This window comes from Lithobates pipiens, unplaced genomic scaffold (genome assembly GCF_037356315.1).
Source record: "Lithobates pipiens isolate NorthernLeopardFrog02 unplaced genomic scaffold, aLitPip1_a1.2 Scaffold_16, whole genome shotgun sequence".
NCBI lineage: Eukaryota > Metazoa > Chordata > Amphibia > Anura > Ranidae > Lithobates > Lithobates pipiens.
Window position 1 is genome coordinate 535,041,792 of NW_027507748.1, and position 11,087 is coordinate 535,052,878.

Genomic DNA, 11,087 nt, shown 5'->3' on the forward strand with positions numbered 1-11,087 from the left:
CCTATGTATTGTGGACCGATAGCGGTCCTTACAGAACAGCAGACTGTAACGCACTCAGGCCTATGTACCGTAGCACCCTATACCAAGTTACCAGTCCTTATAAGAACTTTTGTGGACCAAGCAGGTTGTGTGTTAGTGATTAGCAGACTGTACGTCAGTCCCTATACCAATGAAGGACTGCTGCAGTATAGGGCAGCGGTCAGCAGTAGTGCACGGCAACCCTATGTATTGTGGACCGATAGCGGTCCTTACAGAACAGCAGACTGTACTGCACTCAGGCCTATGTACCGTAGCACCCTATACCAAGTTACCAGTCCTTATAAAAACTTTTGTGGACCAAGCAGGTTGTGTGTTAGTGTTTAGCAGACTGTGCGTCAGTCCCTATACCGCTGAAGGACTGCTGCAGTATAGGGCAGCGGTCAGCAGTAGTGCACGGCAACCCTATGTATTGTGGACCGATAGCGGTCCTTACAGAACAGCAGACTGTAACGCACTCAGGCCTATGTACCGTAGCACCCTATACCAAGTTACCAGTCCTTATAAGAACTTTTGTGGACCAAGCAGGTTGTGTGTTAGTGATTAGCAGACTGTACGTCAGTCCCTATACCAATGAAGGACTGCTGCAGTATAGGGCAGCGGTCAGCAGTAGTGCACGGCAACCCTATGTATTGTGGACCGATAGCGGTCCTTACAGAACAGCAGACTGTAACGCACTCAGGCCTATGTACCGTAGCACCCTATACCAAGTTACCAGTCCTTATAAGAACTTTTGTGGACCAAGCAGGTTGTGTGTTAGTGATTAGCAGACTGTACGTCAGTCCCTATACCAATGAAGGACTGCTGCAGTATAGGGCAGCGGTCAGCAGTAGTGCACGGCAACCCTATGTATTGTGGACCGATAGCGGTCCTTACAGAACAGCAGACTGTACCGCACCCAAGCCTATGTACCGTAGCACCCTAGACAGACCAAGTTACCAGTCCTGATAAAGAGCTTTGTGGAACAAGTGAGTTGTGAATGATTAGCAGACTGCAGCAGAAGGGCAGCAGTCAAGTATAATATTCTTTCTATATTTGGAAGAAAGAATATTATACGTGTACAAGCCTATTACCGTACCACTGATACCAGTCCTGAAAAGAACCTTTGTGGAACTAATAGTAACAGCAAGTCTTTAAAATTATCCTCACTGCCTGACACACTGCTTCCTGCCTGTCCCTATACAAATTGGCAAAAAAGAGTAGGCTGGAACGATTAGCTGGAACAGCTCTTTTGTGGACCTGATAGTAACAGCTAATGATGATGATGATGATGATGATGAAGAAAGACTAATCTGGCTGAGCTGTCCCTAAAATAGCAGCATACAGCGCTCTGTCCCTTTATCTAAACTGACAAAAGAAACTCAGGCTGCTGACCTAACACCTATACCAGTCCTGAAAAGAACTTTTGTGTACCAAATAGCTAGCGTTTTCTCTGTCCCTACTCCACACAGGATCCTTTCCCTACAGTGACAGAAGAAAGAATGTAAAATGGCCACCGGATCGGGTGTATTTATAGGTTAGGGGGAATGTCCAAGTGTCCATGAGCTGTCATGTCTCAATTGGTTGTCCTGTAACACATGATAAACGTGTCACGAAAGGTTAAAGTTCTTGTATACATTAAACACGTAAGTCCGCCGGGGCGAACGACGGAAAAAGGCGTTCGAACCCGCGGACGGCGAAAGTCGGAAATTCGCCGCGAAACGACCGCCGGGCGAACCGTTCGGCCATCACTACTAGAAATGACAGAACTTGGAAAGCTACTGCTATGCTGATGAAACCTAACTGAATCTATAACTGCTTCCTATACCTTCCATATACAAAACTGTCATTATTTTTATGAATAAAATGCATATTTTGTACACAGTCAACCCACATGTCGTTTATACTCACAACCAGTGGTGGCGCATCCATAAGGGTGCACGGGTGCCGCCCCCTCTCTCCAACCACCCTCTCTATGACTAATGGATAGATTTGCGCTTTGCATGAATCTATTCATGGCCAACCCTGCCACCCCCTTTTTAGGCATCCAGCCCCTTTTAGGGCACCGGGCATCTGAACTACAGCGGCGGGGGGGGGGGTTTAAGCACCTGATTAGAGCCATGGGCTCCAATAGGCGTAAAAAAAGGTGAACTGCAAGTGCCATGCTTGGCACTCGCAGTTCACCCAGGTGTGTTAGAAAAGCGAATTAATATTCGCTTTTCTAACACTGAACCACCTCTCTGACAATCAGGTGCTCGGGTCTGTTACCCATCACCTAATTGGCTAAAAATGACAGGTGCCCTATCAGGCGTCCAACTTACCTATAGGAGAGGACAGGAGAAGACATGGAGAACATGAAGAACCAAGGAGGACACCACTCGCCGCCGTCATCCGCTGCTCCATCGAGACAGGGTAAGTGCTGGGCAGATGGCGAGCAGGCGGGGGAGTCCCAGTGACAGCATTCGATGGGCACAGTGGCAGCATTTGATGGGCGCAGTGGCAGCATCTGATGGGCACAGTGGCTGCATTCGATGGGCACAGTGGCTGAATTTGATGGCACAGTGGGAGCATTTGATGGGCCCACTGGGAGCATTTGATGGCACAGTGGCAGCATTTGATTGGTGCAGTGGCAGCATTTGATGGCACAGTGGCTGCATTCAATGGGCACATGGCTGAATTTGAAGGGACAGTGGGAGCATTTGATGGGCCCACTGGGAGCATTTGATGGCACAGTGGCAGCATTTGATGGGTACAGTGGCAGCATTTGATGGGCACAGTGGCAGCATTTGATGGCACAGTGGTAGCGTTTGATGGGCACAGGGGCTGTGTTTGATGGGAACAGTGGTGGCATTTGATGGCACAGTGCCTGCGTTTGATGGGCACAGTAGCAGCATTTGATGGGCACAGTGGCGGCATTTAATTGGCACAGTGGCTGCAATTGATGGCACAGTGGCTGTGATTGATGGGCACAGGGAGGCTGCAATTGATGAGATTTTTTTCAGAATTATTCAGTTTGTTTGCACCCACCGCCCCCCCCCCCCCCCCCCCGCCCCCAAAAAAAAGAAATATGAGCACCAGCAACCACTGCTCACAATTATACACAGGTTTTTCAAAAATGACTAAAATAGCTATTATATTATTACCATAAAACAGTGTGCAGACCTCTGTTAAATCCCAATACTAACAACATCATTAATTATTATGACATAAATTGCACTTCACAGTAGATTATAGCGATTGCCTGTGTCAGTGTAAGTCAGAGTGCATAGTCATTACCTGCATTAGAGTTATTAATCATAATTGTTAACAAAGCGGTGCAGTTTACCATCTACTATAGGCTGCCCAACCATCTGGATGTAGTTTACTACTAGCAGCTAAATCACAAACTTCAGGATTTACCTAATCTTCAGAGTATCTCAGATAATGTTTCAGCACTTGCCTAACAACATCCTAACTGCAGCTAAAAGGCGATAAATCCTGAGCTCAGTCTATTCCTGACAACAGCTATACACGAATAATAAATCACAGCACAGTCTACACACAGCTACCATGTAAACAGCTGTTTTCCCTCTGATCAGTGTGGAGGAATCTCTCCAGTGGCACACAGCGAGGAGGGGGCGATCATCCTTCAGCACCATCCTGTCTGGACAGCTCCTGCCAGCACTGCTTCCCCTACACAGGAGCTGTCCTGTCTACTCATCACCCATCTTCATAGTAACAGTTATTATTAGCATTAGTTACTTACAGGTTGATTTGCTAAAAGCAAATATATTGTGCACTGCATTTACATTTTAAGTGCATTTGCTCTAGATCTGAGCTCTGAAATGAGGTGAAGCTCTGCTGATTTCCATTATCCAATCATGTGCAAACACAAATGATGTTTATTATTTTCCTTGCATTGAGTATTCTTTGCTAAGTGAAGTTTTATCTCTTTTACTCAGCTCTTGAGGCAAGTGCACTTGCATTGCACAGTATTTGCCTTTAGTAAATAAACCTCATAGTGGCATGTATAAGGTGGAAGGTAAATAAAACTATAGAAAATGGTGTTGTCCTTAGCAAGTGATCATGATGATTATTATCAATATTAGTTACAGATTAACATGTTACGTGGAAGATAAAAAAAATAAGTAAAATACAGTTCCTGTCCTTAGCAGGTGATGATAAGTTACATAGAAGTGTAGAAAATGTATTGGTACTTAAAAGGTGATGATGATAATTATTAGTTACAAATGTGGCATGTATAACGTGGTAGGTAAAAAAAACTGTAAAAAATACAGTTGTTGTCCTTAGCAGGTGATGATGAGGATTATGATGATGATGATGAGTTACATAAAACTGTAGAAAATTCATTGGTACTTAGCAAGTGATGATGATTTTTATTCGTTACAAAAGTAGCATGTATCACGTGGTAGGTAAATAACACTGTAAAAATACAGTTGTTGCTTGTAGCAGGGGATAATAATGACGATTACTATTATGATACATTATTATTAGAAGTTACATAGTAACAAGTACAAAAGTGTTAGATAAATGCAACTGAAGAAAATACAGCTGTTGTCCTTAACAGATGATGATGATGATTATATAATAGTATTAGTTACATATTAACAACTAAAAAAAAAGCTGTAGATAAATATATTTTTGGAAAATACAGTTGTTGTCCTTACCCTGTTTCCCCTAAAATAAGACCTAGTGTGATTGTCGGTGATAGCTGCAATAAAAGCCCTACCCCCCAAATAAGCCCTAGTTAAAGTCCTTGTAGGTCTTCTTTTCAGGGTAGGGCTTATTTTTGAGGAAACAGAGTAGGGCTTATTTGGGTGGTAGGGCTTATATTGCAGCCAACACCGACAATCACGCTAGGTCTTATTTTAGGGGAAACATGGTAGCAGCTGATGACGATGATTATAAAATATTATTAGTGACTTGGTACCATGTATAAAGTGATAGCTAACCAGAATTGTTGAAATACAGTTGTCCTTAGCAAGTGATGATGATGATGATGATTATAAAATATGAATCATAATATTAGTTACTTGGTTCTATGTATAAAGTGGTAGAAGACTAGAGCTCTGGAAATTCAGTTGTTGTCCTTAGCAGGTGATGATGATGATTATAAACCATTAATCATATTATTAATTACTTGGTACCATGTAGTGGTAGATAACTATAACTGTGGAAATACAGTTGTTGTCCTTAGCAGGTGATTATGACGATGGTAATTATAAAATAATATTATTATAATATGGAGAAAAAGATTATGAGAATTGAAATAATGTGCTTAAACTGCCAACATTCTATATAGCATCATAGAAAAAACATGCACCGAAGTACATAGGGGGACGCCCCCTTGGACTCTGTATAGCAGAAAGATGAGTACAGGCATACCCCACTTTTAAGTACACAATGGGGTTTATTTACTAAATCTGAAAAGTGCAAAATCAGGGTCCCCTCTGCATAAAAACCAATGAGCTTCCAGGTTTTATTACCAAAGCTTACTTGAACAAGCTGGGGTTAGAAGCTCATTGGTTTCTATGCAGACGTGAGCCTGATTTTGCACTTTCCAGCTTTAGTAAACAAACCCCATTGTGTACTTAAAAGTGGGGTATGTCTGTATAAGGAATCAAAATAGAGTAGTTTTTACTCTATTTTGTTTCCATTATACTCATATTTCTGCCATACAAAGTCCAAGGGGGCGCCCTCCTATATACTTTGGTGCATGTTTTTTTATATGAGGCTATTATTAAAAGTTACTTGCATAAAGTGTTATAATGATGATTATAAAATATTATTATTAGTTACTTTGTAACATGCATAAAGTTGTGGATAAATATAACTGTGGAAAATACAGTTGTTGTCCTTAGCGGGTGATGATGATGATGGTGATGATAAAATATTATCATGTTTAGTTACTTGGTACCATGTATAAAGTGGTAGATAACTATAACTGTGGGAAATACAGTTGTTGTCCTTAGCAGGTTATGATGATGATGATGATGATGATGATGATGATAGAATGATATTATGTTTAGTTACTTAATACCATGTATAAAGTGGTAGATAAATATAACTGTTGAAATACAGTTGTTGTCCTTAGCAGGTGATGATGATAAAATGATATTATGTTTAGTTACTTGGTATCATGTATAAAGTGGTAGATAAATATAACTGTTGAAAAACAGTTGTTGTCCTTAGCAGGTGATGATGATGATGATGATGATGATGATGATGATGATAAAATATTATCATGTTTAGTTACTTGGTATCATTTATAACGTGGTAGACAACTATAACTGTTGAAATACAGTTGTCCTTAGCAGGTGATGATGATGATTATACTAAAATAGTAATATTAGTATTAGTTACTTGTTACCATGTATAATTTGGTAGATACATATAACTGTTGTTGCCCTTAGCAATAGTTTCCCCAGCATCCTTCATCTGGGTTCTTCTCTTAGCATCTGGTTGTTACAAACATCATGCCCACTTTCTACCCCTTGGTCCATAGCCTTTGTATAGCAGCCGGGTACAGAGATCGGTACAATCGGTCACATTTGTCCATCCATGTACCTTTCTAGTGACATCTCAGCCTGTCCAGTGGTGAAAGTTGTGTTGAGGACCGATCATAGGTTCCATGCCTGTCTGCCCTCCCCATCCATCGTACATCTACAAGGCACATCGCAGCCCCCAGCACAGGCAGCACATAACATGCATCTCCACCAGCTAGACAAACACATCCTATGTACGCCATCGCAGCAAGCAAACTTCATCTAATTGCTCCCCTACAATAAAACACATTTGCCCTACAGCTGTGTTTTGCATACAAACGATGAATCGCATTATAAATGCTGTAGAAATCAGCGGTTACATAAGACACCAGGAGAAGCAATGAATCAATAGTAGATGTGAGTGTAAGGCAGGAGAAAGGAGAGTCTGTTGTTTGTCGGGCTGCATTGGAAGCTCCAAGAGAGAAGAGCTGTCTGCTCTGTGATGTCATTGTGCCAACTTACCTTTGAGTTTTGTGTTGGGTTCACCACACACACCAATTGTCCAGCAGAGGAGAAGACCCGCTTGGCTTGGTAATGCTGAAACCTTAGGTGGATGAGATCTAACACAGCCCCAAAGCACTGAGTGAAGAAAAGCATCACAACTTTCTGCCTCTTCCCCTGTCTTGTTCAGGGCTTTGGGAGACACAGCCTGTGAGTCCTGGACTGGAGGAGCCTGCACACTACACTCCTGCACAGCCTAGCATGCCTTCATATTTATCATCAAAATAAGATGCTTAGAATCTTGCAGCAGTCGGCTGACCAATCAAAGGGCAGAAATGTTATCCTTGAGGACCAGAGCCAGCCAATAACAAATGCCTCCCCTTGCCGAAGCTCCCTGATGAATAGAGGTAGTGCTAGGGAATGTACTATTGTACATTAACATACATCAGCGCTGAGCATTCATCTTCCCATTACACACCAGCCTACCCAGCGCTAGAGTCATGCCTGCAAAATGATTGCTTAATGTCTTCATTTATTAATTGATGCACTTCATTCTGAGATCTCTCTTTAGCTTCAAGAAGGAAATTCAGATCAAGGAAAAATATAGCAAAGGAGGAAAACTAAAGAAAATTCAGAGGGAGGAAAAATATAGGAAAAGGAGGAAATTCAGATGGAGGAAAACTAAAGAAGAAAATTCGGAGGGAGGAAAAATAAAATAAGGAATTTGGATGAAGAAAAAGTTAATTCAGATTAACCACTTGCCTACCGGGCACTTTCACCCCCTTTCTGCCCAAGCCATTTTTCAGCTTTCAGCGCTGTCGCACTTTGATTGACAATTGCGCAGTCATGCTACACTGTACCCCATCAAATTTTTCACCATGTTCTTCACACAAATAGAGCTTTCTTTCGGTGGTGTGTAATCACTGCTGGGTTTTTTATTTTTTACAAAAAAAAAAAAAATATTTAGAAAATAAATGGTTTTTACTTTTTTTTTATCAGTAAATTTTGTAACTAAGTAATGTTTCGCCTTCACTGATGTGCGTTGATGAGGCGGCACTAATAGGCTAAACTGGTGGGCATTGATGAGGTGACACTTATGGGCACTAATGAGGAGGCACTAATATGCCGCACTTATGGACACTGATAGGTGGCACTGATGTTGCTGATGTTGATAAGAAGCAATGATGGGCACTGTTAGGTGGCACTGGTGGGCACTAATAGGTGGCACTGATGGGCACTAACAGGCAGCACTGGTGGGAACTGGTGGGTGGTACTGATGAGCACTGATGGGCATTGATGGGTGGCACTGATGGGCATTGTTTGACAGCATTGATGGGCAGCGATGATTGCCAGCACTGACTGGCATCACTAATGGGCACGGATTGGTGACACTTGTGGGCACTGAATGCTGCCACTGTTGGGCACTGATAGCTGGCATTGGTGGGCAATGTTGGGCACTGATTGGTGACAGTGTATTGCACTATTGCAATCAGGGCACTGATCATCACTGATCAGTGAACATTCCCACATGTCCCCCTGTGAGGAGATGCCGCTGATCAGCTCTGATCGACTCTGATTGACTCTGTCAGTGTGAGGTGAGGAGAGACGATTACTGGCACTTATGTAATTGGACACAGCCGATCACATGGTTAAAGAGCCGCAGAAGTGGCTCTTTACAGAGATTGGGGTCACGAGAGCTGCCGTTCTGGGGCACCATCATATGACGTCATTACCACCAGTATAGGGTGGTAAAGGGTGAGGTTTGGGTAGTATAGGGTGGTATAGTGGTAGGTTTGGGTAGTATAGTGGAGGGTTTGGGTAGCATAGGGTGGTGTAGTGGAAGGTTTCGGTAGCATTGGGTGGTATAGTGGAAGATGTGGGCAGTATACCGAGGTATAGTGGCATATGTGGGTAGTATAGAGAGGTATAGTGGCAGATGTGGGTAGATGTGGGTAGATATGGATGTACGGTTGCAGATGTGGGTATAGGGAGGTATGGTGGAAGATGTGGGTAGATAGGGAGGTATGGTGGCAGATGTGGGTAGATAGGGAGGTATAGTGGCAGATGTGGGTAGATAGAGAGGTATGGTGGCAGATATTGGTAGATAGGGAGGTATGGTGGCAGATGTGGGTAGATAAGGAGGTATAGTGGCAGATTTGGGTAGTAAAGGTGGTATAGTGGCAGATGTAGATAGTATAGAGAGGTATAGTGGCAGATGTGGGTAGTTAGGGAGGTACAGTTGCAGATGTGGGTAGATAGGGAGGTATGGTGGCAGATGTTGGTAGATAGGGAGTTTGCAGGACACAGTAAAGGGAGGTCAGGTGGCAGATGTGGGTATCAGGAGGTATGGTGGCAGATGTGGGTAAATAGGGAGGCATAGTGGCAGATGTGAGTAGATAGGGAGGTATGGTGGAAGATGTGGGTATAGGGAGGTATGGTGGCAGATGTGGGTAGATAGGGATGTAGAGTGGCAGATATGGGTAGATAGAGATGTATAGTGGCAGATGCGTGTAGATGGGGAGGTATAGTGGCAGATTTGGGTAGTATAGGTGGTATAGTGGCAGATGTGGGTAGTATAAAGAGGTATAGTGGCAGATGTGGGTAGTATAGAGAAGTATAGTGGCAGATGTGGGTAGATAGGGAGGTATAGTGACAGATATGGGTATATGGAGGTACAGTGGCAGATGTGGGTATAGGGAGGTATGATGGCAGATGTGGGTAGATAAGGAGGTATAGTGGCAGATGTGGGTAGATGGGGAGGTATAGTAGCAGATGTGGGTAGTATAGAGAAGTATAGTGGCAGATGTGGGTAGATAGGGAGGTATAGTGGCAGATGTGTGTATAGAGAGGTATGATGGCAGATGTGGGTAGATAGGGAGGTATAGTGGCAGATGTGGGTAGATAGGGAGGTATAGTGGCAGATGTGGGTAGATAGGGAGGTATAGAGGCAGATGTGGGTAGATAGGGAGGAATAGTGGTAGGTTTGGATAGTATAGTGTGAAATATTGGAAGGTTAGTACAGTATGCAGTGATGTGTTCAGTCACTTACAGGATTACTGGATGCAAAGACTGACGGGGCTGCTGTGGTCTCTCCCACTTCTGAGTGAAGATGAATATTTGGGAGGAGAGGAGGAGGGAGCCACACCCTTGGCTCCGCCCACCAACTCCTGCTGCTTCGGGAGATAGTGAAGGTCCCTGAGGGTCTAGGACAGTCTGACTTGAATAAATGGCAGGGGAATGTTATAAGCAGCCTCCCCTGCACCGCTGGGGATGCACACTCCTGCTGACCCGATTGACAAGGCAAGGAAGAGCACTGCAGTACATGTTTACAAGGGGACAGGTAAAGTGCAGGGCCCCCCCATGCAGCTGGGGCCCATGGGCAATGCCCAGGGGTGCCTGCTCATTAAGACTGCCCTGCGTGCGCACAGGGTGTGCAGGGTGTGCCTGGGCACACCTCAATCACCTTGTGTGCATTAGTATTATTGCTCTGTGTGCAGGCGGGGAGAAGGGAAAGATCTCCCTCTTACCTGCACACATCTCTTACACTGTCTTGGCAGGGAGATCTATGTGTCGGGGTCGTAGATATGTAGACACACACGCATGTGTGTTTGAGCTTTGAGGTGCACACCCTAATGCATTAGGCTGCACACACCTATGGACCCCACACTGAAAATTTATGTAAACTATATAAATAAATATCTGTGGTTTGCTCCCTTATGGTCTGTTCAGTATACAGTTAAAAAGGTTTTATTTTACATGTTGGTCAAGTGCAAAAAAATACCTGTCCACCCAGACAGAAAATCTCCTGGACTTGGTCTCTGGGCTGATATCAGTTAGCATTTGTTTCCTGCTATCCCCCTGGACTACAAAACACCTAGCCCCCCTTATGGAGAGGAGAGGGAGGTGTGATGTAGTCCTTACATACTTCCTGTCCTAGCATGACAACGCTGCTCAATATGGTTGGCACTCTAAAGCCCTGTACACACGAGCGGACTTTTCAACATCCAAAGTCTGACGGAATGATTCCGGCAGACTATTCGATCGTGTGTGGGCTGCAACGGACTTTTGATTCGCAAAAGTCTGACA

At 43.8% G+C, this 11,087-nt stretch overlaps 1 protein-coding gene across 1 annotated transcript in view; it reads right to left on the bottom strand.

The window, feature by feature from the left end:
* The window catches only part of SIAH3 (siah E3 ubiquitin protein ligase family member 3), a 156,918-nt gene extending 149,557 nt beyond the window's left edge, over positions 1–7,361 (bottom strand). Inside the window, exon 1 of the mRNA XM_077483226.1 lies at positions 7,023–7,361. Within this exon, the coding sequence (XP_077339352.1) occupies positions 7,023–7,157 (135 nt within the window). The 5' untranslated portion in view covers positions 7,158–7,361. The remainder of the gene's footprint in view (positions 1–7,022) is intronic.
* Between the last annotated feature and the right edge of the window lie 3,726 nt (positions 7,362–11,087).